The sequence below is a fragment of the Falco biarmicus genome, chromosome 5, assembly GCF_023638135.1.
Source record: "Falco biarmicus isolate bFalBia1 chromosome 5, bFalBia1.pri, whole genome shotgun sequence".
NCBI lineage: Eukaryota > Metazoa > Chordata > Aves > Falconiformes > Falconidae > Falco > Falco biarmicus.
The window spans coordinates 2,014,142-2,041,248 of NC_079292.1; the positions used below are offsets into that span (position 1 = coordinate 2,014,142).

The 27,107-nt window shown below is 44.5% G+C and overlaps 2 protein-coding genes across 11 annotated transcripts in view; one reads left to right on the forward strand and one right to left on the reverse strand.

Moving 5' to 3' along the window:
• The first annotated feature begins 1,033 nt into the window (after positions 1-1,033).
• TRMU (tRNA mitochondrial 2-thiouridylase) lies at positions 1,034-14,030 on the forward strand. 5 transcript variants are annotated; one of them, XR_008822033.1, is made up of 12 exons: positions 1,034-1,168; positions 1,535-1,700; positions 3,875-3,981; positions 4,509-4,631; positions 6,450-6,622; positions 7,585-7,638; positions 8,186-8,252; positions 9,271-9,371; positions 10,443-10,587; positions 10,833-10,915; positions 12,040-12,262; positions 13,165-14,030. XR_008822033.1 is itself a non-coding variant. In XM_056339972.1 (12 exons), exons 1-11 carry the CDS (start codon positions 1,084-1,086, stop codon positions 12,257-12,259), a joined length of 1,251 nt encoding a protein of 416 aa, XP_056195947.1. In that variant the 5' UTR covers positions 1,034-1,083; the 3' UTR covers positions 12,260-12,262; positions 13,165-14,030. The 5 variants fall into 5 exon arrangements, 4 of the variants coding, with proteins under 4 accessions (XP_056195947.1, XP_056195948.1, XP_056195949.1 ...); XM_056339972.1 differs by having other exon boundaries at positions 12,113-12,262; XM_056339973.1 differs by having other exon boundaries at positions 12,040-14,030.
• Positions 14,031-20,994: 6,964 nt separating this feature from the next.
• Positions 20,995-27,107, reverse strand: part of CELSR1 (cadherin EGF LAG seven-pass G-type receptor 1) — a 176,637-nt gene continuing 170,524 nt past the window's right edge. For 4 of the 6 annotated variants that reach the window (XM_056339969.1, XM_056339968.1, XM_056339965.1 and 1 more), the window contains exon 35: positions 20,995-26,684. In XM_056339969.1, coding sequence (XP_056195944.1) covers positions 26,660-26,684 — 25 coding nt within the window. In that variant the 3' untranslated portion in view covers positions 20,995-26,659. The remainder of the gene's footprint in view (positions 26,685-27,107) is intronic. The other 2 variants (XM_056339967.1, XM_056339964.1) reach the window with 1 other exon arrangement.

A 27,107-nucleotide genomic window follows, 5' to 3' on the forward strand; every position in this document is an offset into this window, starting at 1 on the left:
AATGAGCCATAAAGATGTGTAATGTCTATGCTTTCTTTGTTCCTGCTTTCCTTCTGTGAAAAGCAAGAGGGTTGCTTCAACTGAGTGCTGTGCAGTTAAAAGCAATACTCAAACCAGGTCCTCAACTAGTCTTTAAACAGGGGGGAGAAATGAGCTTGGTCATATATTTAATTGAAACAGAGGGAGACACTTAAGAAAAAAGGTCATGTCTTGTGTGATGTATTTGTGATATCTTAAAAAAGAGGTAGATTAATTTATGCCCTAGACTTCAAGGGCTTGCAGAAGCGTCAAGAGTTCTGTGCCCGTTGAACTACCTTTTGTGAATGTATGCTTTTGCAGGCAGCAGATCTAAATCCTGGTTTTGAGTGTGACCATGACAACTTGGGAACCAGCAGGTGTTATCTGCCAGTTGAAACACCTGAATGTGGCAGGTGGGACCTGGCTGGCTCAATGCTTCTGGGATTCACTACTTCTATTGACTGGTCTGACTGGTCTAACTGCTTGCTGGAGTTCAGACACTGGTGGCTTCATGTGTCCTCAGCTAAGAGCCAAATCCCAACCTTCAAGGTATGAGTCAGTTGCTTGCGCAGCTGGAGATGCCTGAAGCGCGTTGGCCTGGGCCACAGGACTGCTCTGTGGTAGCAACTGGGCCAGGGGGACAGCCTTTGGCTTAAGAAGTGATAGCGCCCTTGAAGTGATCAAAGGGAGACGGATGTCTGGGTCTTCCTTTTTCCGTTCAGTTTTTCGAGTCCTGTTGTTCAGGGTCGGTTGCAGGGGTCGTGGCTGGAGGATGTGTTCCAGGGCTCTGGCTGCCCTGAAGCGCAGCGGCCGCTCCGGCGGCGTTAGCAATGCGGCGCTCCCTGCCCCTCCCCTCCTGCGGCCGCGGGCACCGGCCCCGCTTCCCTGCTGCGAGGGGCGAAGGCGGGAGGCGCCCCGGGGCGCTCCCCGGTACGGGCCTTTCCGAGCGGGCAGCGGGTAGGCGCCCCGCTGAGGCCAGGGCCGGGCCCCGCCACCGGAACCCGGGTGCCGTCCCGCGCCGCGGCCGCCGGAAGGGGCGGGGCGTGGCGGGCGGAAGCGGCGGCGATGCTGGCGGCGGGGCGCAGCGTGGCCTGCGCCGTCTCCGGCGGGGTGGACAGCGCCGTGGCCGCCCTGCTGCTGCGCCGCCGGGGTGGGTGGGTGCGGGAGGGCGGAGGGGCCGGGCACCGTCCTCCGCCGGCGCTGCCGGGGCCGCGCCTCCCCTCTCGGCCCTGCTGCCCGGCCGCTCCCCGCTCGCAGCCGCCTCCTGCAGCGGGCAGGGCGCCCCGCGGGGCGGGCGGGGAGGGAGGAAACCGGGGGGCAGGAGCTGCGGGGTGGGGCTGCCGGGGGGCTCGGGGTTGCGGCCGCCCTTAGCTGGCGTGCAGCGCCGCGCTGTGAGGCGAAGCAGGTTGTGGTACCGGGCTGCCTGCACCCTGTGAGGGAGGAGGTTACTCGGGTCTTGGGAAACACGGGCTGTAATAATCCCGCTTTATAATTAGTTCTCCCCTTCGTTTCGTAGGCTACCAGGTGACAGGCGTCTTTATGAAGAACTGGGACCCTCTGGACGAACAAGGAGCTTGCTCCGTTGACAGAGATTGCGAAGATGCTTACCGAGTGTGCCAGAAGCTCGATATTCCTTTTCACCAGGTTTCCTACGTGAAAGAGTACTGGAATGAAGTATTCAGGTAGAAACACGTTTAAAACGGGTGGCGTTTCAACATGTTGGTGTGGTACTGTGTTCTTGTGAAAAGTAAGGATGGACAGATCCTGGGCAACAACGATTTATTGCGGTGTTATCAGTGTTAAGAGAAAGTGCTGAAGCCTGAATCGTTTTTTCTTTCACTCATGTTTAAGATCAGAATTTATGTTCGTTTTAATATGTCTGTTATTTTTGAACTTAAGAGACTTCTCCCTAGTTATGAGCATGTAGCAGTTGCTTTGTTGTGGCTCATTTCTTCTGCTTCCCATATACTGGCCCAACCTTATTGTAACTTGAGAAAAAAAAAATGTAACGGGGTGCTGTTGTTGTCTCTGTGTGTAACTTACGCAGTGCATTTTACATTAATATATACTGAATCCAGTTTATCACAAAGCAGTTGTGAACTAGCCTTGCTGCTTTAAACTTGCAACAAATTTGAAAATGTTCTCTGAAGAGGGTGTCCAGATTTTCTGTTCCATTTTGAGGGAAGAAAGTTCTGCATAGAAAAATACGAGAACTTTTCTTGGGAGGTAGGAGAAGGGGGGAAGTAGTGGCATAACAACATAAATGTATCTTTTATGCACTCAAGTACATAAAAGTTTTTCCCTAATATCCGTCGTTCCCCTTTAAGTAATGCTGTTGTTACCTTGTCTTAGAAGAAACTGAGGAATAACCTGGTCATGCTAATTCTGCTTAATGTTGAAATGATACCAGGTTGAGCACTAAATTTTTGTATAGTCAGTGAAGCAAACAGCTCTGTTCTGGGAACATTCACTCAATTTTCCCTTCTGGTGTGACAGAATGAGTGAATGTTATCAAAGCTCCTGAGGAGTGTGGGGTGTCTGATTATAGAAGATCAGCTTTTCTTTTGCTTCTTGTCGTTTAATAGTACAGTCAGTGTTCCCAGACAGTCTGTTGCAAGTGTCTTGGTTTGTTTCAGACTCCCTTTTTCTTAGCTGTCATCACTGACCTTGAATTTACTACTCCTCTGGATCTCTCTTTAAAGGGTTATTAATCAAAACCACCTTTTATCAAGAGAACTGTTCCAGGTCTTGTCTTTCCCATGGTTTGTGCAAAGTCTGTTTCAGATCTTTACGTCAGAGAGAGACTCAGTAGACATCCTTCATTGCCTTTTCTCTGGTTCTGTACTTCACTTGAAGTTCTGAACTGATGTGAACCTGGCTTTATGCTGAGTATTTATTCTAAAGCTTTCAGTGTACCCTTGCAGTATTTACAAAGGAGTATTGTGTTACTGTAAGAGTACAGTACTGAGCCAGCAACAGGGAGGCAGCTCTCGGTCGTGGAACCAGGTGATTTAATTATTGAGTTGTTGAATTCAGAACTTCTTTTTAAAAGGAGTTAGACAAAATAAAAGATAAGTTGCTTTTAACATGGCAAGCAAGAAGCAATTGATTCTGTTTCAGAAGGTGAAAAGTAAAACCACGTACTAGGGTTGCTGATGTTCTTTTGTATCCAGTCTATGCCCTCAGTTCACTTTGACTTCAGTGACTACTGAGGACAAGCAAAATAATGCAGTCATCAGGCCTTTTGGTATCTCAGTGCATCGCTATATGCTGATTTAATTTCATTAGTTATGATTCCAATGTTTGCAAGCAAATAATGCTAAGCACTTTAATCACACAACAGTGTAAAACTGCAGTATGACTTTGAGAGACTACTTGAGTTTCTTGAGGGAAATAAAAAAGACAGGAAAAATCTATAAAATTAAGCTACATGACTGCTTATGGTGGCATTAAGTTATTGTACATTCAGCTGAGACACTGGTAACTCCTAGTATGTCCTCTAACTCCACTGCACTGTCACTTTGAAAAATTAAAAAGGGTTTAATTCTGAAAGTAAGTATTTTGTAACAGATGAGTGAGATGGTCACAGTGGGCGGCCGTGTCTCCCCTGAGGGAGTATTAATTTAATCAAACATGGTTACAAGATTGTGAGTGATCATTTGATCATATCCTCAGTGCACTTTGGAGAAAATCTTCCAAGTGTTATGTTTACAGGTTAAAATTGAATGGGTATTTTATTTCTAACATGGAACACTTATGACTGGGTCTCGGGTTGTCATGTTTAAACAGGTTGTTCAGTCTTGGATAGTATCATGCAGTGTTAGTAATGTTACACATTTGAATCTTTATTTTACAGTGACCTCTTAAAAGAGTATGAATTGGGAAGGACTCCTAATCCTGATATTGTGTGTAACAAGCACATCAAATTCAACTACTTTCTTCATTATGCTATGGATAACCTTGGTAAGGCATTTTCACGTGTGTCAGTACAGACTGTGTGCCATGGAAATGCTTAAAGGATACAAACTCTTGAAAAGGTGGGGAAAAACATGAGTTCATATGCATGCCTAATTCACATGTCTCTGTGGCAGTATTTGCAAAGTACTTGGTTTTAAGTTTGCTTTTTCCATATGAAAGATATTCATAGAAATGGTTCAGGTTGGAGAGGACCTTTAAAGGGCATCCAGCCAGTCCAGCTGCCCTGCTGTGGGCAGGGATGTCTTCTGCTAGATTAGGTTGCTCATATGTAGGAACAGATTTAATTCAGGGATGTACATTGACCTGACCATTCACTCTTAGGTGGTCCTTGAAGTACAAAAGCACAAGTGCTGGCATGCTGATGAATAGTTTACATTATTTAAATAGCAGGAGTATGATTATTGTCATTATAAAACTTCTCTCATTGCTTTCTGTTTTTCTTACTGGATGTTTATAATCCTGTTTTAAACTGAATTTCAAGTATGTGCCTTTGTTGTGTTTTCGCTTGATAGGAGCAGATGCAATTGCTACTGGGCATTATGCTAGGACATCACTAGAGGATGAGGAAGTGTTTCAACAGAAGCATATTAAAAGTCCACAAAGGCTTTTCAGAAACCGTTTTGAAGTTAGAAATAGTAAGTGGTTTCTTCACTTAATATTTCAGCCTAGATATGAAAGAGAAATTTAAACTATATTTGGTGTCACAGAGTCAGGGAGGTTTGTGACCTTACACACAAAGATTACCATTTAAACCCCAGCCTTTGTGGAAGCTTGATTGTGCAAAACAGGGGGTTGACATTGCTGAAAATATACCCTGACTAGTCAAGTATTATATTTTCTGTGTTAAAAGAGTTCTAAGCCAGGTGCAGAGGTAAGAATAAGCATTTCAGTAGTAATCAACATGCTGGAGGAGCTGTAATGTGGATTAAGGAGACAGGGCTATTATCTGTACCCTGGAGAAGGTATTTCAAGAAATCTTTATCAAGTATCCCTGTGACTTAAATAAAATTTTCTTTTTTAATATTTCTTTTATTTTAGGGAATGTGTTCTTTGGCTATTCAGTATATAGTGTAGATAACATTCATCATGGGAATTTGCTTAAGTGGAATTTTAGAATTAAGGCTTTGAAACGTTAAAATTAATAACATACTTCTGTACAGTAGTTGGGCTGTATATTATTTTAGTGGAAAAATCAGGTTCTCATTCAGTAATTCAACTGTTCTGCCTTATTTCTCTGTTCTCCTATAGAAGCCTGGTTTTCCCAGGCAGGTCAAGGTTCAGCCTACACTGCAATTGAAAAGTCCAAGTGCATCATGGGCAGATATTTTTAAGGCTATGATTCTCAGGTCAGCAAAGGTACTAGTAGCAGTGCAGGTTTTGCTCGTCACTTTAATAAGCCTGCCCGTAGCTGTACATAATTGGAGGTTGTTCTCAGCACCATAGTGGTTCTCTTGTCACTACCAGAGGCAGCTTGATGAATGCTGTTTTGGATTTCTCTTTTCATGGCACTATCGCAGCTTGGATGGCAATGGAGAGATTTCCCAAATAGCTCTGCAGTGGACCATAATGCAGTAAAGACACTCAGATGAAGCTCTGATGTATAATGAGAAGCGTGAGGGAAAGAAACTTGCAAACTACTCCTATGCAAAGCTGCTGCTGTGATGTTTTCCTGTTACAGCTTCCCTCTTTCATTTGTTTGTTCTGGACTTAAAGGGATTTATTCATTCCTTTGTTTTAATTTTATTTCTGAAAAGTTGGAATGGCCCCAGCAGGACCAACAGTCTGCCTGTGACGAGCTGTCAGTCAGAGGTTTTGTGATGTTCAAAACAGGCTTCCTGCCCTGTTCCTGAAGTTTCGTATTACTGCTTGTGACTGAACTGTTGGCCTGTGGTTAGTGTTTGTTTGAGTCAAGGAACAGCTAAGTAGAGTCTGTACAACAGCAGAACTATTGGCTCTTTTAAAAGAGTGGGCAAAACATAACTGGAAAATTATACCAATTTTATTTCATCTGGGCAGTCAGGAAACTTAGCTATTTAAAGAAAAATAGGTCAAACTCACTCAGATCATTGATTTATAGCAGTGTGATTTCAGCAAAAACCTGAATGTCTTTTTGAAGAACAGTATACTCTAAGATAATTTGAGTCTTCATTCTCTCTTTCATGTGAAATGTGAAAGTTGTTTTTCATGTGGAAGTTCTTGCCAGTGACACAAGCAGTGTTGTAATAGATGAGGCAGCGTAAGACTTTGTGAGATTCTTCATTGCACGAAGTCAGTATCTTCCTTGATGTTTTTTAGTGGTGAGAAATTACCCAAACATTTTCAATTAGATTTTGAAAAACCTGATGAATACTGTCTTTAAACGTGTATTTGGAAATAATAAAACTAAAATGTTGTTTGTAGGAATTATTAAAGGGGATTATGTTGTGATGCTTTATGTTTTCTGCACTTTGCAGCGGTGAAACTCCTTCAAGGGGCTGACCTCTTTAAGGACCAGACCTTCTTTCTAAGTCAGATCTCGCAGGATGCTTTGAGGAAAACCATTTTCCCTTTAGGGGGTTTAACAAAAAGTTTTGTAAAGAAGATAGCAGCGGAACATGGCCTTCATCATGTGCTAAAGAAAAAAGAGGCATAGTAACACTTACAGTCTTTTGATTTTTATTTTTCTCTGAAGTAGACTTCCCTGAAATTTTTGAACTTTAATCTGTGACAACTTGTCTGTTTCTGAGCAGCATAATAGAAGAGGTTGGGAAGCAGTTTTATAGCTACTTGTTTATAAGTACTTTTATGAGCTTGTGGTTAGTTGTGTATTTTAGCTTGCAGATAATTTGTCTACCATTGTATCTCAGAAGAGCTAAAGGTGAAGTTGTGAGTGTGTTAGGGTGCTGTGAGCCTTAAGGAAAGCATTTTCTATCACAGCAGGTGAGGAGCCCTTGATCTTTGTTTTCCGTAGCTTTTAAAGGCTTCTTCACTATAATTGGTTTTTGGTATTCTTTGCAGAAATTGGATGTTACTGTTTTTCCACAGTTACTCTTCATTAAAAAAAAAAAAAAAAAAAAAAAGTTGTTTCTCTGAGAACTAACACTTTGTGAGTTGATCCCAAAAAATGTAATACAGATAGCAATTGTATTGCTTACACTGTTCTGATTGCTTTCAGTGTTTATATTCATCCACTGTAAATGTGTGTTTGAAGAAGGCAGGCAGTAACTGAAAGGAAAAGGAAAGCCTGTTTGTTTTTAAAAGTTTTTAAGAGATGATACCGTTACTATATAATTTGTGTTACTTTTGTACTTTAATCTGAAAGTACTTCTGTTTTTAATACACATACAATAGAGTCACCAAGGTTAATGTATTTATTCATTGAACACGTGTTCTATTTCCTGTTATTTCTCTTCTGTGCTTACGACTCACTGTTACTGTATAGAATTAGTTTACCTATGTTTGAGCAGCTGTTGTGGATTTGTTTATGAGATGCCTAGCATAGTTTATGATACATGGAGTAAGGGATCCATCTTGGACAGATTATTACTAGACATTATTTCAGATGTTTTTCTCTGCTTTTATGGATTCAGTGCCATGTTTCCTTTTCAGAGTATGGGAGTCTGTTTCATTGGTGAACGAAACTTTGAAAATTTCCTTCTTGAGGTGAGCAACATTACATCTACAACAATCTTTATGTTCTGTTCTGGTTTTCAGTAGTAATTTATACCACTGTCCACAGAAAAATCTCTAACAGCTTGTGGCCACACTGAGTAGCAATGCCCCATCTGCCTTCACAGTCCCAAGCCTGCCCAGAAGCTGACGCCAGCAGCCCGTGGGAGGTGTCTTGCCCCTCCACCAGCAAACAGTCACTTTCTGTAGCAAAAGGAGTGCGTGACTTTGTACCACTCCTACGCCTGCCGGGCTCTGACAAGCGGTTGGGATGTGAGAGGGACAAATGGCTGAATCCTGCTGTCCCCTGCCATAAGTGAGGATGGGGTGAGTGAAACCCAGAATTACTGCTGACAGGGACTGCCCTTCATACTTTTCTCTCTAAAGCAGCATCAGGGAAGAGGCAGTAAGCTGCTTGGGCGGAGTTTGCTGCTTGAAAAGTTATTTTCCAACTTCAAGAGATTGTAATGACAGAACCTGAAATATACTGAGGTTTTTTTGGGCCATCTTGTGACTTAAACAATCTCTTCCTATTTGGTAGTATTTAGAACCTCAACCAGGTAACTTTGTTTCCATTGAAGATAAGAAGGTGATGGGAACACACAAAGGTAATTGGCTAACCCACCTTAATAACTGCTTTTAGATAAATGGAACAACACTGCTTATATTTGGAGAGACAAATTTAGTGAAATTCCAAACCAGTCTACAGGTTTTTCCCAGTTTGATAACTAATAACCATGAAAAACCTGCTTTATGCAATAGTAGAGCCTTGACCTAGAACTGATTCTCAATTATTTGTTCTGTGTTGCAAGAAAGTAAATTATAATTATTAGGGTTACTTTGTTGATACTAAGTGGCTGTTAATTTAGTACTGAGACACCATTGTTCATTTAATTCTTACGAAATGACTGTGCTTCAGTTCCATATTCTTTAGTACCTAAACTTTGCAGAAAAAAACCACCATGCACCTCAGTGATGCTCAGTAGGACATCACCAAACATGGGCAGCTTACCTTTTCCTTTACTTGTGTGTGTCCTTCCTTTGCTTCCCTCAGTTGTAGCTGCCAGAACTGAGTTCCTCTCCCAAGTAATTCATGGAAGTAGGGTGTTCTACTGGTACATAAAAGTAAGGGAAACTGGTTAAGACTTGAGTGGTAGCAAAACCACAAATTGAAGCTGAAATAAAGAAGTGTTTGTCTTTTATAAACCCTAAGAATACCGTAATTGAAATTAATTATCACAGAATGGTTCGGGTTGGAAGGGATGTTAAAGCTTATCTTAGTCCACCCCCCCTGCCATGGGCAGGGACACCTGCCACCAGACCAGGTTGCTCCAAGCCCCATCCAGCCTGGCCTGGAACACTGCCAGGGATGGGGCAGCCACAGCTGCTCTGGGCAGCCTGTGCCAGGGGCTCACCACCCTCACAGTAAAGAATTTCTTCCTAATACCCAATCTAAATAATGAAAACTTTGAAGTAGATCTTATTTTGTAATTGACACACCTCTCTAGGATAACTTAGTTCATTATTCTTTTTTAGTGGCAAAGTTTTAGGGAAGTGATGTTAACATTTTTCTGAAAGTAAAAGATGAAAAATTGCTAGCAGCTTTGCATTGTCATATTTCTTTAGGTTGGTTCCTCTACACAATAGGCCAGAGGGCTAGATTAGCAGGCCTGAAGGATCCTTGGTTCGTTGTAGACAAAGATGTCAGCACTGGAGATGTCTTTGTGGTAAGTTTATTAACACTGGTATTGCAAATAACTAATGCAAGCATTTTGTGACTCCTGCTATACAGAATGTGATTCTAACCTGGGCAGAATTCTTGGCTTTCCTCTTGGGGAAAACAAGACCCAGCTTGTGTAGCATCAGCAGATTTGAAACTTCTTGTCCAGACTGGCTTCTCTTGAGTAGAAAATTGTTCTAGATCTTGGCATAGAACTTTTCCAAACAAAGGGTGAATACTGAAAAGAATCAGCCAATCTACTGAGCTCTCATTTTCTACTCTAAAACATGAGGGTTTTTTATTGTAGTTATTACAACACAGTATATAAAATATGTATATATTACACACAGCATATAAAATGTGTATTACCTTGGTTTACGATGTATTGCTACTTTTTTTTTTCTAGAAAAGTAGTAGTAGCCAGTAATAGGTTTATCATTTTGAAAACTGATAATACTGCAAATAATTGATGTGTTAATGACTAATCATATGAGAGGACTGAGAGTTCTGCAGCTTGCTGGCATTGTTAATGTTTCTTGCTGTTCATGCAGCTGTTACTCTTATTTGATATTGATGTGATTATAATGAGGTGTTCTGCTACTTGTTAATGTGCCTGGGGGGGAGAAAGTCATAATCAAATGAGAGTTGAGAGGAAACAGGCAGGACTTCTAAGAAATGGGGTTTATGCTCTATAGTAAGATTGTGTGTGCAGCGCCTTTGTTGGGGAGGTGCTGAGCTGGGAAACAGGAGAAGAGGGAGGTAGCATCTTGTTGAGGTAGGATGAGGGCAATAGCTGTCTGAACTCAGCCTGAAGAAGGCAGAGATATGATTGGAGGGAAAAGTATACAAGTAACACGATTCTGAGATGTAGAAGACTAACAGATAATTCAGGCTTGTTTTCGCCTATTTTTTCATTAAAGGCTTCCACCTGCAAGCTGAGTAAGTGTTACTAAATGCTTGCTTTCTTACTTATTTTGCCTTTGTTTTGATATAGCGATGCTGCTTCTGTATTTCATGCTTTACAAGTTATACGCTCTCTGGCAAAAACATCAGCATTAAATAAACGTTGTATTTTAAGGCACCGTCAACAGATCACCCTGCTCTGTACAGAGATCTATTGCGGACAAACAGAGTGCACTGGATAGCAGAGGAACCTCCTGCAGAGCTCGTTAGAGATAAAATGATGGAATGTCATTTCAGGTTTCGGCACCAAATGGCACTGGGTAAACAAATCTTGTTTTATTTTTTGTTTTACTCTGTTTGTGAAACTGTAGCAGTGTGTTCAGTGTAGTTTTGCAGGAATGGTTGAAATATTTTGGCTGCCTTTCTGTTTCTGTACTGTCTTTATAAAGCAGTTCTGGGTGGTGGTATCTTAACTTAGATCTGTTTAACCTAGCCATGAAGGTTTTTCTTTTTTAATGCGAACATAAGGATTAACTGGCAGGTGTTTGACCATTTTCTGGTCTAGTGCCTTGTGTGCTGACTCTAAACCAAGATGGGAGTGTGTGGGTGACACTAGTGAAGCCAGCAAGAGCTATCACACCTGGGCAGGTGAGCTACTATAAGTTATTTTCTTTCCTTTTTTGTGTTTTGGCTTATCTGGCTAATAAAATAGCTGGAGCAAAATAGTTAATTTGTTTGCCTGTGAGAGCACTTAGCTCTATTTTGACTAATCATCAGCTGCTTTGAAGGAGAACATTTAAAAGTAGAAACTGTTGTTATTCATATAGTCTGAGAAACTGGCTTAAAAGTTTTAGAAGCACATGAAAACATCTCTGATAATCAATTGTATACGCAGAAATGGAATCTGTTGTTGTCTTCAAGAAATAGATTTTAAAAGACATTAGTTTGGTAACTGGCTGCTTGATACGGTTTTAGTGTTCAAGTTTGTTTAGTGAGGATCTGTGTCCAGTGAATTTCATTGTCCCGGAACAGTACTGAGGGGAGGTACTGTGTAGTGATGTATTTTAACGCTGAGAATATATAGATACTCCATCACGTTGTAAACCAGCGGTCTCAGACATTTTCTGCATGCCTTCTCCCAGCATACATTCTACCCTCGCTCTCCCTCCCCAAGACTTGAGGGCCTGTGGGATACATCAGGAGGGAAATTGTCTGAGAACTATTTGTAACGGAGAGAGGGATACGCTTCAGAGGAGTGAGCTGAGAAGACTCCAGCCAGAGCTGGTGATGGGCATGAGAAGCCCCTGACTGCCAGGAGCTGCTGAGCCTGTAGCCAGGCTCTTTACTGCGAGGTAATGAGACAAAGCCAGGAGGTCTCTGCTCCTGCTCTCCTGCAAGAACCCGCTGAGCACAGCAGGGAGCCTGAGTCGCTTCCTTCCAGATGGTCTGCTCTGGTAGTCCTTGGTCCCCTTCCTATTTTGAGAAGTGCCGCTGTAGCCTGGGCACAATTGTCTGGGGAAGGTCCAGTGAAGATGCAGGTGACGTTACGTATGTCATCCCCTTTGGGAAAGGAAGCTTTCCAGCACAATCCATTCCACCTCAGTAACTGAAGAGCTCTGAGATAATCTTGTAGAAGTTTATGATGGAATTTCCACCGTGTTTATATTTACACTCATGTGAGCAAATGAATCCCCTGCATTTTTGGTTTTTTTTTTGTCTTTTTAAACTTCTAGTCAGAACAAATATAAATTAATACACTTGCTGTCCAGCAGGTCTTGAACAGTGTGCAGTTGCTCACCATGCCATTTGCAGCTGCTGAGGAGACTTCCTGTGCTTATCTTCTAGTTTGCCGTGTTCTACAAGGGTGATGAGTGCCTGGGCAGCGGGAAGATCCTAAGGATAGGCCCATCGGTGTACACCATGCAGCAGGGCAAAAGCCGAGAGGAGGGTCCGAAGAAGGAAGAGGTTGACAAGATAGAACCAGCAACATAACATGTGGGTTTGTTTATTGAAAGACTTCAGAGAGTTTGCTGCCTAAGAATAATGAAAACAATAAACTTTTGGTGGTGTTGTTGTTGATCTGTATGTTCTAAAGGTCAGTTGAGCATTGAGTCGCAGCTGTTGACTGTTAAAGCTGGACAGGTTTAAAACTAAAGCCAGTTTGGTACCATTTTATTGGACTGGGTGGTGATATTTATGTTAATACATATGAAGGGATGTCTTAAAGTTGTTCTGTAATAGTAGTTACACACACAAGAATTTTAATATAAAAGTCCTGTCTGAAATCTTTTATGTGTAACTGAAATACTTTTTCTTACTTGAAGACACCTGTCCCTAGGTAAAGTACATATGTTGCTTTACAGTAAATGTATGTTTGCGCTTTGAACTCTGGAAGAGGAATGAATGATATTTAAGTTTAGCGTCTTGAGTGAACTCCAAACAACAGATATTTATTTTTCATCTGAAATAGTTTTATAAGAAATGCTTTAGACTCTTAAGCTGTATTAAAGAGTGGGTTTAGATGTTTACGTAATTCAGAATTACAAATCTAGGGGCTTAAAAACAGTCTTGATTGTGAAACTGACCTAATTTTTTCTTAAGTGCTGAGGCCAGAGGCTGTTTGGTTTGTCTCCTGGAGAAGAGAGTGCATTGTTGGGCTTCAGAAAAATGCAAATTCATATGCATTTCCTTACTGTGTAGCTAACTTAATATAGACTTGAGAATAATTGGATCTTGCCAGGTGTCAAAATGGAATGTTATTAGGAAGAGCTGAATAACCTTGTCCAAATTATCTATGTTTATAAGGATTGGATGCATATTGAGGACACCCTAAGGTTGTAATAAAACTTTATGACAGCAAGTCAGCAAAAATTAATTCCTGTCTGTCTCCATGGTAGGAGAAGGTAACTGTCCCTGAAGTACAGCTGTACAAGAGCAGGACTTGCAGATGGATGTAGAATTTTGAGACTTGCATTCAATTTAGGCAGTAGGAAAGCTGTACCATGAACAGGTAGGTCTTTTTAGCAGATCTGAAGGCTTGGATTTTATGTACATCCTTCTCTGTTGTTTTAGTATCTTCTAAGAACTCCTTTTATATATAATCAGGATTCCTGGAAGTGTTTAAAAAACCGCGTAGATGTGGTGCTCAGGGACTTGGTTTAGTGGTGGACTTGACAGTCCTGGGTTAACATTTGGACTTGGTGATCTCAAAGGCCTTTTCCAACCTAAATGATTCTATGATTCTGTTTCTTCTGGTAAGAAAAGTAAAAGTTGGTCTTTTTTCTTCAAAGTGTGGAAGTAAAAGGGGGAGAAGACACTCTTCAGTGTCTACCTGCTAGTCTGGCAAAGCTAAACACACAGTTCAGGGAGCCCTGTGGAAAAAACCCTAGACTATTAAAATCTTATATATTTATTTGGCATTACAGTAAATGAGCTTGAGAGGGGAAAAAAAGCCATCCTTTTTCACTGGTGCCAAAATCAATTCAGTGTAAAAGTCTGTCTTCAGAGTGTCTATCCACATGCAGGTTAACTGTAAAGACTGTTTGTGCTTCACATAGGCTCCTGATTTGTGTTAGGTTAGTTTGTGTTGCAGGTCCTGGTCGTTACTTTTATGTGGTTTTCCTAATATTTTGCTTATCTTTCCTGAAACTTTTGTCTTTGCAAAATGTAGGATTAATTACCAAGGAGTTAATGCTCCATGTTGTCCTCATCTGAGTTTTCCAGTAAATGTCCCAATTAAAATCTTCACAAATGTTTTCTGTTATACTAGTGTGGTATTTATTACTACTTCATCTCTCAATGGTCTCAGGTATGTTTATGTTTGATGTTGTACTGGCAGTGGTAGGCTCAACTGTGAGGAGATGAAAAAGGACATAGCCACTTCTGTGTCTTCAAAATTCACTTTCTTTTTAAAATTGACAGAATTGCAGAGGTTGGCAAGGACCTGTGGAGACCATCTAGTCCAACTCCACTGCTCAAAGCAGGGGCAGCTAGAGCAGGTTGCTCAGGGCTGTGTTGTCAGATTTTGAGTATCTTCAAGAACACAGACTCTACAACCTGCATTGATAAGATTCCCATGAGCCTCCTCAAGGCTGAACAGTCCCAGCTCTCCCAGCTTCTCCTTGTATGACAGATGCTCCAATCCTCCCTTATCAGCTCCTCTAGGAAGCTTCCTCCAGGAAGTTATCAGTGCTCCGGAGACCTCCTGGGCTCTTGTGCCTTTCTGTGTTGTCCCCTCCAGCAGGTATCAGAGTGGCAAGTCCTCCATGAAGAGCAGAGCCTGCAAACATGATGCTGCTTCCAGTTGTCTTTCTTCCTGATCACATGGGCTGCAGCAGACACACGTCATCCATGTAGGTTGTCCTCATCCTAACCCGTGTGCTCTCAGCTGGTCACTACCCACCCCCCGGAGGGCTTCGTGCTGTCCTGCTGCTCCCTCGCACCCAGGATGACACCCCTGCCTCCCCTTCCCATCCTGTCTGTCCTGGAGAGCCTGCACCCATCCGTGGCAGCACTTTGGCTGTCCCACCATGTCTTCCTGATCCCAGTGAGGTCCACCCCTGCAGCTGCACACGCTGCATGTGTAGTGTATGAGCGTTTCAGGGGGCATCTAGGGAGGGCTCTCCTAGCTGTTTTGTTTTCAAGGTCTCTCCTGCCCAGATCACTGCTGCCTTAGCTTGCCAGCCCACTGGGTCTCCCCACGATATCCTGGCTCCAAGTGCCCGGTGAGCAGCAAACCTCCCTGGACACCAGGTCGGGTCAGCAGCTGGAGCTTTTGTCCCCCGTGGCAGGGAGTGTGGCACGGCTGGTGCTCTGCCTGTGCCTCCTTTGGTGCAGTGACTGGTGTGGGCTCTCAAGGCTGCAGTGTTTCAGGACTGCACCCTCCCGCAAAGAGCTTGGTCTGAATTGAACGTGCTGTTAGCGTTTCCTCATTCTTCAAAAGAATGAGTTAGCATTTTTTTAAGTCCTGATGTTGCTGAGTAGGTACTGTTGCGGTTGCTACCACCTGGAAATGAAAGTCAGATCCTTAGAGCTGGTAAATGACTGCAGAACCAGCACCCCAGCCAGTAATTTTGTTCAGCTTTAGGCTCTGTTTGACACCGGTAGTTGCCAACCGTTAATACTTCTCTTGTATAAGAAGTCTTTGCTTCCTCATTACTTTCCTGTTTCTACCAGGCAGTGTTTCCTTTGTGCCTCCGAGGATACAGGTCTTCCGGCTGTAAAATTCCGAAATTTAGCTATTGTATAGCCTCCTGTGACCCCCAGACTTTAAAGCGCCCACAGTGTAAGTTCTCAGAGCTGCCTAAAAATGTCTGCTTCTGGGCCTGCCCGAAAACACCGAAATCACATCAGCTTGGGGACACCGAGGTACTGAGCTCTGCTTGGAGCGCAGACTGGAGGAGCTGAGATCCGTGTGACTGCTTCCCCTTGTCCTGGTTTTAAGCTCACTCGCTCTTATGACAGTCTTTGAGCCTGCTTGCAAAAAGTTTTCTAGGGAAAAAACTAGTTGATCAATTTCAATAGGCTTTGAAACACTTTCAGAACAACAAAAAAATCCCGCAATAATTTTGCTAAATTTGCTGGATTTTTTGCAAGAAAATGTTCATCCTGTACTATAGGCTTAGTAGTTACTTGTGCTTTTCTGAGTGTGAGCATTACTTCAGTGATGGATGGAGCTGCTGGGTGGTTTGAGCTCTGCTTTACCCATGGGTAAAGTGCTGCTGGCTACGAGCACAGTGGGAAAGCACCGAACTCCAGGGGATGGCTCATGCCAGCAGGGTGATGTGTTCCCTGCAGCCTGGATGCGTTTCCTTAGCCTTTGAAGGAAAAAAGACTTTTCACCCTTCCTCGGCTGCTTTTTTTGGGTTTTTTGTCTGTTATCAGATGGGCTTGCTTTTTATTAATCCCATTCTGAGGACAAATTTTCCCAGTTCATTATCCCAGGAGAGGCTTTGCTGCTGCATTGCTGGTATGATGCCAGGCACATCCCAAGGCCAGGTGACTCGGTGCTCGCTTGTCTGGCTAAGGCACAGTCGGTGCGGAAGTCGTTAGTGCTTTTAACATTGTTACGATGAATTTAGGAGTTCTGGCAATGAGATCCCAGGTTTGCTGAGAGCTGCTGAGTCAGTGCCCCATAGCAGGAAGGTTTAACCAAAGCTGTTTGTAGCATAGCTGCACGGGGCTCAATGAGCGTCTGCTACAGCTCCTCTAGGATGGAGGCTTTTTAACAAATGCTCCGCTTCCCTCTTTTCTTTAAGCATCCCTAAAACTGGATGCAGCAGCAATCCAGGATGGCTAATGCAGAAAATTCATAAGCTAACATGCTGCTCTTCAGTGGAAACCTCTCTAGCAATGGTCTCAATTCACTTTTGGGGCACAGGGACTTTGATTTTATCATCAGAGCTGAACCTCATGGTTCTACTGAAGAAACCTCATCTGAGGAAGAGGTGAGTATGGACAATTTCTTAGCAGAGGCTCACTGAGGAAGGATGGAGGCTTCTTGGCGTCAGTGCAGCTCAGCCTCTTGCCATGATGATGAGCAAAGACCTTTGACAAGATAAAGCAATTGCTGCTGTTCCTGGTGAATCTTGCCGTCCTGCTGGGAGCTAGGAATTAGCAGGCATTTGTGAAATTCAACTTGCAAAGAGCTTCTTGCATGGGATGTTTTACCGCAGGTTGCACAGATCTGGCGACATGGAGCTTGCACGTTTAGAACAGCGTTTCCAAATAGTTCTAATGTTCAGAGCGGGTAGTATGTTTCTCTTTCCATCCCATGTGTCTCTCCTGGGTAAGGGTCTTAACTACTGACCTGCTGTGTGAGACCCTTGCTCCTCTTGTACGTAGAGCCTTTGGCAAGGGGAGGTTTATTCTGTCCTGCACAGGGACACGGCTTCTCAGGGGAGTCTGGCAGAGCAGCCTATATAGAGGCGCGTTTCTATTGCTGGATCTGGCTGTTACATGCAAGACGAGCAGCCCCACCACCAGTTCCGACTGTGTACGTGAAGAGGACGGTGGTTTCAGTAGCATCAGTCCCACCCAGCCAGCGCGCAGTAGTGTTGAGTTGAGAGCGGTGCCTGAATCCCACGCTGCAGCCTGCCCTGGGGCTTGCAGCCCAGCCCATCACAAATGCTTCTGAAATGTTTGCATTTTGCGCAGGGGCACACCTGTCATAGCCTGGAAACAGGGAGGCAAAGGGGCGAGGTGAGAGCGGAGGTCAGCGCCTGGGGCTGGGCAGTTGGGCTGCCCGCGGGGGACCATCACTGACACCATCTCTCGTGCAGCCTTTGCCAAGGCTGGAATTTGGCCAAGATTGGGCTTGAACTGGGTAGGAGCAGTCTGACTAGCAGGTGAATTTTCTTTTTTTCTTTATTGCAGAAAACTAGCGTCGACATGCTTTTAAAAATTCGTTGGCTTTTCAGTTTGTTGTCCTTTTTCTCCCACTTTGGGCAACAGCTTGCAAGCAGCCGATTTCACTTTCAAGTTGTCATTAAGCTTTTCAGGTCTTGAAATATTTGGTTTCAAAGGCTGAGGTGAACAACTGTTTACAAAAAAGGACTTTTCCCTTCAAAAGTAGAGAACGTGGTAACATGATTTGGATCATGTAAGTGAAAAAGTATGACTCATGTCAGCTAAAGGCTGGGACTGAATTGGCATTTCTGTTGTACCCTGTGAATATGTTTGAAACCTTTGTCGCTGAGTGTATAATGGCTGAAAACTTGCACTCCAAGTACGGTTTTATTGCAGAAGTACTTGTGTAAAACCTGTCTTAATTGCTCTCCTGGTTTAGTTTCTTCTTGGCAGTGTTCCTGCAGCTGGTCTGGCAGAGCTGGAGGACAGGGCTCCCCCCGTGCACGGGGGGGTTGTCGCAGGGTTGTCCTCTGATGCTGTTTGCACTTGGACAGCTGCTTCGGGAGAGGTGAGGTGTTGCACAGGCATTGTGAAGGGCTTCATTCGCACTGCGGCAGGTCGATGTTTATGGTCTGGCAGTAAAAGCATGGGCTCTTAGTGTTCACATCGGCTTGTAGGACTGAAGGAAGTTTTCATCCTCCAGCTTCAAAATTAAGTGTTCATGTGCTTTCTCTCTTTAGCTGCAAACCACGGGCAACAAAGCTGATGTGATTTTATGAAGCTTTCTTTTCTTCCTTTTTAGAATAGATTTATCTTTTCGGCGTAATCATAAATTAGTAAACAACTTTTTTTTTTTAATGCAACAGTTCATACATATATAAACACACACACATAGATATTGCAGTTCAGCCCCTGTGGACGAGGCTGAGCCCTCCCTGGAAGCTGGGCGAGGGCTGTGTGCAGCCGCCTGTGCTCGCTCGCCCCACAGGTGACGGGATGGGAGCGGAGTGAAGATTCGCAGCACAGAGTTTCACAGCACAGCCTCCCCCACCTGCATTTCAGGGTCACGTCATTTCAGCGGTAAGGGTACAACTTCCCCGTCCACCGTTATTCCCAAACCAGAATTTTCAAACCCCTCTTTGATCAAAAGACCCCTTTCAGCTCGGAGAGTTCAGCAGGGAAGTCTCTGCTGTCCCTTCTTTACCCAGGAGGGTGTTGGGTCCTGCAGCCGGCGGTGGCAGTGAGCTGCAAGGGGCATCTGTTCTGCCACCGAACAGCCTCGGGGTCAGGCCGTGGGAGCGTGCAGCACTGTCCGCTCCGTAGCAATGGGGGGTGCACGGCAGGGTCTCCTGGTTGCTCTCCACAAGCATGTGACCCTGTTATCGGTCACATTTATGGTACTGTCAAAAACAACCCCCCAAAAAACAGCAAACAAAAAGAGGCCGAGATTTCATTGCAGCTGTAAACCAATCTTGGTGGGAACTGTCAGCAGAGATGAAGCCCTTCTATCCGCTGCCCACTGCTCCTGTGGTTCGTCAGCTTCTCCAGAGGTCTGGTGAGCTGGAAGGCAGGAGGAAGCTTCTGAAGGCAAGAGGCTGTTCCAGGGAATGGGGCAAATGTGAAAAGTTGATGAGTGAGGCTGCGGTGAAAACATCGTGGGTGGGCTGGGGAGGTTGGAGCCGACTGATCCATCAGTAAGGATGAGCATGGATCAGAAAAGGTCAGGTTGAAACTGCAGATTTCTCGGAAAGCCTTAGGAGCTGGTTTCTTTAAATCGAGGTAGTTTAATTTCTCCAAGCAAAGGAAGACCAGTAGCCCTGACTACTACTAAGGCCAAAAAAAAATAATACCCAAACCCAAACGGGTAAATGAATCAAAAAGATTTGTTTTCTGTGTAAGAAACAGGGAGAAACATGAATGAGGGGATAGGTACTGGCCGCCTGGCCTGGGAAATGGGGGGGTTATGAGCACGGCGGCAGCACGCACAGCTGGGAGATGATGGTGACAGTAGGTGAGGAGGATGTCCCGCTGATGAGGAAAGTACTTGCAACACGCACAGTTTATGAATAGCGTTTCAAAACGGCTTGCTCTGCATTTCTACGTCTTTGCATGCTTTAATGAATTAAACATAATGAAATTATCTGTTAGAAATGCGGTAATCGCCCCAACGTTGATGCAGCCAAGGGACATGCCGTTTCCAGCTTCAGCACCAGGAGGCACCAGGACATCGCGCTCACCCCTTCCAGCGGTGGGCATGGTCGGTGGTTGTGAGAACAGCAATTTACACATCCCTAATTCTGAAGTTTTCCCCTTTTATTTAGATTTTTGCTGAGCCAATGCATCGGAAGAATTGCCACTCAGTGGGTTTGCTCAAGGCAGGGGTAAAGCCACACTGCCACTGCAGCACGCTGATGAGCCAGCGGAGAAGCAGCAGCTTTTTAGAGGCCAGGGCAGCGATGGTGGGATGGTGGTACGTGCTGGGAGCCCAGGCAGCAAGGCAAACACACGCTTTTTATTTAGAGCTCAGGCCCTGCCTATCCTCCATCCCTGCACTGTGCTGCACTGGTCATTTGCTTTCAGTGTCAGTCTTAAACTTCATGTAGTTCTTGAATGGCTGGAGGTAAAAAAAATTGTTGTTTTTTGAGAACTAGCACCATATTCTTACACTTACTTGAGTGTGTGTGGGGTCTGGTGAACACTTAACTCCTGGGTTTGGTTTGCTCGATCTCTAGGATGTTTTTTTTTCTAAAATGTGTTTTACTGAACGTAATGCATCAGTTAGAGAAACTTGAGAATGGAAAAAGTTAACGTACTCCTCATTCTATGCAATTTTACAGCATATAGAATAATTTCTTCAACACAAAAGAGCTTCAAACTCACTCTGAAAGTTTAAGGTCCTAGAAAAAATGAGCTACATGGAGATGTTCCCCTTAATCAGACCCTACCTGCAGAAATGAAATTTTCCCAGGGGACTGCCCCGCTCCAGAGTTTGACAATTCGGTGACACCATTTCCATTCAGTAGCACCATCTTTTGAAGATGCTCCCAGGAAAACACCAGCCTTGCAATTGCAGCACATCCATTCCTGTGGGGAAAAGCAAGAGGAGGCCTACTTCCAGCAAAAAGTTTTGGCAACTGAAAACTGACCTGACTGCTCTGTCCTGGATTTTTCCAGTGGTGCTGTGGAGGCTCGTGGTGGAAATACCTCTGCTACTTGGTGTCCCTGTGGGGCTCCTGGGTTTGTCTCTGGGGTTGCAGTGAGCTGGACTTGCTCTGCCAGCAAGTGCTGGTGGTGGCTGTTACCCAGCAGTTCTGGCTGGCGGATGGGTCATCTAGGTTGTCCTGCCAAACTTCAAGTTGGACTCTTGGAGAAATGGTGAATTCTTTTTATTCTTTTTTTTGCTCTGAGAAAACCCCTAGGTAGGAAAGAGGAGACTCAGAGTTATGTAGCGCTGACTTGATGGGAGCCAGCTGTTTCATCCCTCTGTGCATCCAGTTCTCTTCTGATTTTAATGAAATTTGGTCAGAACAGAGAGGAGAGGGTCCCCCACATCCTCTGCAGCAAGGAAGGTTCCCCGGTGTGTTCTTCTTCCCTGGGGCAGGTGCTGTAGAGATTCCCTCTCTCTGTTTCCCAGCCTGCTGCTTTCTGCAGGGCTGATGAATGCCAGCACAGCAGGAAAATCCTGGGCTGTGCCCACTGCTCGTTGCAACCGAGGAGGGGGGACTGAGGAATTAGAACCAGCAGAGGAACGCTTCTTCTCTTATTTGAAAGTCTTCAGGGGAATTTGGATCTAAATAGGAGATGAGTAGTAGCACACATCTCTTTTGCAACCTGTACATCTCAGAGGCTTCGTACCCAGCCCTGCTGCAGCTCCCGCCTGATGGCAAAGCAAACTCAGCTGGTCTGGTACAGCTTCGTTACACTGGACAAGGCTTTGTATAAAATGATAAACATTAAAGAAGGATGGATTATAAACATAAAAAGGACTGGTATACAAAAATGAGATAACTAGATATGAGGCATCTGGTGGATTTAAGATCTGTAATGGATTAAAGGTAGTTTTTATTTTAATCTAGCTACTTAAGGTGGGGTTTTCTGCTGTTTGCACATTTTTATCTATAGTTCCTCACTAGGAGTACTTGAAAGGCTCCTCTACAGCTTGTGCCACACCAACCAGCTCCATGGCAGGGGAGAACTCTATTAGCAAATCTGCTATATGTAGTAAAACTGTGTGATGAATTTATTACAAATTTGAAAAGTTTCAGGCATGACTGAAGATCACTCATTTTATGTGCTACTAGTGCTTATTGCTGTTGTAATACCTAGAGAAATAAATTGGAATAGCCTACATGTGTTTTAAGAAGGTGTTTTATGGTATAAGATTTTTACACCGAGCCAATTTTCCACCTAGGTTTTAGGGCGAAGGAGATAGCGCCAGAAGAATATCTGTGAACTGATTAGTAGCCAGGTCTTGAACCTTATTTAAACCACAGGGCCATTTCATGGAGCAGTGACTGTCCTCATCTGGCTCTGCAGTACTGCAGCAGTACTTGAACTGCAGAGAAAGCAGAAGGGTTTGCTACTGAAAGGGGTTGAGACTGGTGACTTCTCAGGTAGCTCCCTGCAAGTTACCTCCTTTCTGAGTCCAGAGGGTGAGCATCACTGAAGGATCAGGAGGTAAATACTCTCTAAGTACAAAAGGTTTATCCTGGGAATTGGAGCAGGCAACTCCACTTGTGTGCTGCTTGCCACGACTAACGCCCTGACTGCAATGGGCATCAGCCGTAACTCATCCTGGTAGCTAATGCTGCTGTACTGAGCACCTGCCGTGACAAGCCAGCCCAGTGGAGGCAAGGTTCCTCTCCAGTTAGAAAGAGGCAGGCTTAACGCAGATGGAGCTTGCAGCAAATTCCAAGGGATGCACCGCACGTATCTGCATCGCCCGCAGAGGCAAGCTAAATACTCTGCTAGAAACAGGAGCATCCTGCTGCCGGCGTGCTCCAGCGAGAGGAACCAACATCAACAGAAACCTCTCTGGGGCCACCTCGGTTGCGCTGGCTCTGCTGCAGAGCACAGTGCCGCCGGGAAGCCATGCCCGGGGCAGGTGGCTGCCCGGGAAGCTGGCGTGTCACTCGAGTGAGTGAGAAAGAAAATATAGACGCTGCTTTTGGTTTGTGCTTGGTGTAACCCAGGTGAGATCAGCCAGGAAAGTTGGTCGCTTCCCTTGGACAACCTGGTGGAGAAGAGCCGTGTCAGGCGTGCCTTGTGGGCACGGCAGCTCAGCCCCTCCTGACCGCCCGCTCGATCCCGTTCGTTTGGCCATTTTGTGCCAGTGGAACAAACCCTAACCCTTACCCCTAAAGCCAGCAGGGCTTTTCCCTGACCCTTTCCATCCCTGAAACCTGTGCCCTGTGCAGCTGGAAGTGAAGAAATTAACCATTCCAGGCTTTCTCATTTGTTTTATCCAGAAAATTGAACCATGTAAGAAAATGTACCGATTTTTCTCAAAGTCAATGTATGATTTACTGCTTCACCTGGAAGCCTGTTCCCTTCACTAGCTGCCAACCACAGCAGCTGCTGTTCTGCACTTGATTCAGCAGGACGTTCCTAACATGAAGGGAACATGTAGAACAGGTCCAGGTGAAAGGGATGTTTAAGGATATTTATTTACTTTAAAACCAGGTATTCTTTCCCCTCAAAACATCCTGGCCTTTTGGGAGCTGCTTTTATAACTAATGAAATTTCTGCACAGCTTTTTTATTACAGGTGGGTTAGCTCGTGCCATAAACGTGGGGCTTTGCTTTTCTTTCTGAGTAATGGTTTCATTGCAGATCCTGCCCGTTTGCCTTTCCGCTGCAAACCCTCCAGCTGGCTTTGGTGGGTGCTCACTAGCACTGGGAGTTTTGCTGCTGCTGAGTGATTTTCCAGCAGCACCCAGCAGCTCGGTGCAGGAGCTGTGGGCTGTGGAGGCTTCCTTGGCGTTGCTGTCCCCATGGGAGCCCAGCTGGGACCTGCCTCCTCTCGCCAGTGCCCTGCCTGGCCAAGGATCATCTGGTGCATCGCACGTGGAGCTCATCTCACCACTGTATTTCTCTCATGCTGTTACTCCTGCCAAAGCTGTGCTGTGCCGGCGGGCTCTGGTGGGGGACTCTGTGGCTGGGGTGGAAGCACCGGCGTGGGCTCTCCCTGGTTGCTTTTCTAAGGTCTTCCCTTGCCCTGCCAGTCACATCCATCACTTGCTGATGCAGAGGGAACAGCAACTGGGAAGCATTTGCTTGTGGAGGTTTTGGGGGAGACCTGTTCCTTCCTCTGCTGCTCACCCAGCAGAGCTGGTGCTGGAATCACTTGTACTTTATAAATACTTTCACTGCATTTAAAAACATCGCACGCAGGGACCCCCTGTGCCAGTTGCCCTGTATATACATGCACAGGACTTCACATGATCATTGTTTCCACAAGCATATGAATATCTAACAAAAACACAGACACGACTCAACATTCTTCACTTGGAAAGTGTCACGTAGGCTTAACATGTGAACGAGGTCATTCGAGATGGACTTCCAAAAAGCTGCCATCAAATGACCAAAAGCTAGAGGTTTTCCTGCACAGTGTGTGTGTGTGCACGCGAGTGTGTCCATCTGTCCCCCCGGAGCAAACCCCCCATGTGACACAGCTTGGGGCTGGAAGCATCCTGCAGGGAGCAACACTAGCAGCTGATGTTTTACAGCCTCTGCTTCCTCCCGATGGGTACCCATACTCCCCGCTCCTGCTGCTGCTTTCTAAATGCTGGGAAATGCCATTTGGACCCTCAGCATCTGTACTGCCCTTAACATACATGACCAGAGGAAGAACACGAGTTCAAAAAAAAAAATCTTAATTTATTGTAAATTCTCCTTTCATCTGTGCTGCAATTCCAGTGTTCTGCACATTAATAAATATACATTTGTTAAAAAAAAAAAACACAAAACCTCCAGTGTCTAATCTGCCATAAAGCTTTTACAAAGTCATAAAAATAGGTTTTAATTTTTTTTGTCATTAATACAACTGACCCTCATTTACTGCAACAATTATGATCAAAATAAAAACTACCTACATCTCACTGGGACAAAATATACATACACAGATGTAAAAACAACTAGCATGGGTTATACACAATGCCTGAGCACACAGCCAAGTGCCAGACCCTTAAAACATTCAAAACATTTTTCCATCAGAAAACGTCACACAGTATGTTGCATAATTTTTAAAGGAACAGCATCCTCCCTCCCGCTCCACTTCTAAAGGCCTCCTTGATACATTTGAAAATGCATAGGAATATAATGAAACCAAGATTACAGTATATATTATCTCATTTTTTCCTCGACTCCTGCCTTTCTTTTAGCTTGATTTTCTGTTTTTTCTCTTTCACACACAGGGTTACACACAGAAAGCCAGTATTTTCCCCAAGGGGCTGCTATGGTGAGCAAGGAACTCCTGAGAGGAGGGGAGGTCACAGCTACACCACTGCCGCCCTTTGAGTTGCGTATTCCCACCCCGGGGAGCCACCAGCAGAGCTCTGCCCCATGCTGTTGGATGCAAACTTTTTCACATCTTGCTTTTCCTTCGCTTGTAAACATCTCAGGAAGGTGAGGACAGCAGACAGGCTATGCTTAACTTTCCTATACTTGTGAAACCAGCACATTTTGTGGGAAATACGAAACCTTAACCCTCCCAGGTGCTTTTTGAAACACCAAGGTCAGGGCTTTGTCAAAGAGCTGGATGTCCTTAAGGACTCGTATTTCTGCTTTGATCGGCAATGTGCTGACTCTAGCTGGAAAGAAATTAACAATAAAATAAAATACTGTGCCTGAGCAGAACTTGCCCCGTGGGAGGAGGACCCTCTTCTTGGGACGTGCAGAGCACTGGTTTGTTGCAGAGCCAGACCAAAGTCAAAACCTATCATGCAATGACACCACTTGTTGGGGTTTTTTTGTTCTTGGTAAGGGAAATATAGATTTGACTTCTTCCAGACAAGGACTGTGTTGAAATCAACTTATTTTTAGTCCTGAAGTTCAGTTGCTGAACATTTCAGTGCACTTGAGAGAAGAGGTCAAAACACCAAGAAATGAAAAAAACAGAACATTTTTTGTGGGTTTTAGAAGAGGTTACAAAAAAACCACCATACTGTGTCCTTAAAGTGTTCCAAGATCTGTCAACAAAGCTTATATAGTCATGGATTTCGGTGTAATCTTTACTGTATTACTCTGAAAACTGCATTGTGTCTAAGGTGGCTTCCATGCAAACCTCAGTTACTTTATCAAATGCCAAATTCAAGTAAAATTGTGCAATGTTCATATAAAAAATATCAAAACCTCTTTTAATTGATTTCCTATTATCAAATTAAGAAGATCAGTATAAATGTAAAATATACAAAGGAACTTTTTCTTTAGCAACACCATACAAAATATATAAAAGTATCTACACTTTTTATATATATATAAAGTTGCTTTTTTTTCTTAAGACAACAGGTCCATAGGGAGGTGGATAGAGATGCTGGCATAGAAACGAAAGGACACTTGTTGGGATATTGCTCCCTAGAGCCCAGCAAGCCGAAGGGTTCACACTGTAGCCGGACAAAACTCCACAAGAGACGTCTCCTGGTGCTCGTCTTAAAGGCTCCTGGATTGACTTGCTGTAGGTCCGCTGTGATAATAACAGGTTTTTCCTTGGTTCTCCCCAGTAATAAGCAACCCCTGCAGCACTGTCCGCGCTGCGAGCAGGTATCCGTCCCTCACAGTGCGTCCTGTGGCCATTTCCATGCGTTTTGGCATGGGTTCATGTCGTGTGGAGCGTACCGCACAGCAGCCTTATCGCAGGCGCATCTGGGCACTGTGTCTCCACCATGAGCAGTCAGGAGTCTGCCATAACGTGAAACCACGCAGGAATCGATGCCCACCTTGTCCTCCTCGCTACGTGGCCGCTCTGATGAAGTCTGAGGAGGGCAGGCAGCAACCCCGCAGCAAGGAGTCCAGAACCGTGCAGCAGTGATCACAGTTTCCTGATGGTTCAAATTGAAGTTTCATTACTGCCTCTGTTAGTGAGAAGAAGCAATCATGCAGACTCAGGGTTAAACAGGCACAGGCAAACACTCCACTCGAAACCACCTAACCCCTTTTAGTAAGGGCTCATGCTCCCTAAAGTTACCATGCCTTGCCAATCCAACACTTGCAAGGGGGATGCTGCCCTGGAGGGGAAGACCCGCCGAGAGAAAGAATTCCAGGTAGTACACAAGAGATGCACTCTTCAGAGGAAGCCTATGGAGGGCTTGTATTTGGCTAATGCTTAGGTGAAGATGCAAGGTTCACACAAAAATCTTACAGGCTGTTAGAAACCTGGTATTTCAAAGACAGATTCATGTCATCTGCCGTCCAGAGTTTTACATTAAGCAAAAGGCACGGAGATGAAGCAGTTGCCTAGCACAGGTTGGCTAGTTATTCTCCAGTCATGACAGTAT

Excerpts from the sequence above, each read along its gene's own strand:
- TRMU (XM_056339972.1), top strand. The coding sequence starts at position 1,084 with ATGCTGGCGGCGGGGCGCAGCGTGGCCTGCGCCGTCTCCGGCGGGGTG. Across the intron at positions 8,253-9,270 it reads GGTGATGGGAACACACAAAG|GTTGGTTCCTCTACACAATA; the intron begins GTAATTGGCTAA and ends ATATTTCTTTAG. Across the intron at positions 10,916-12,112 it reads GAGCTATCACACCTGGGCAG|TTTGCCGTGTTCTACAAGGG; the intron begins GTGAGCTACTAT and ends CTTATCTTCTAG.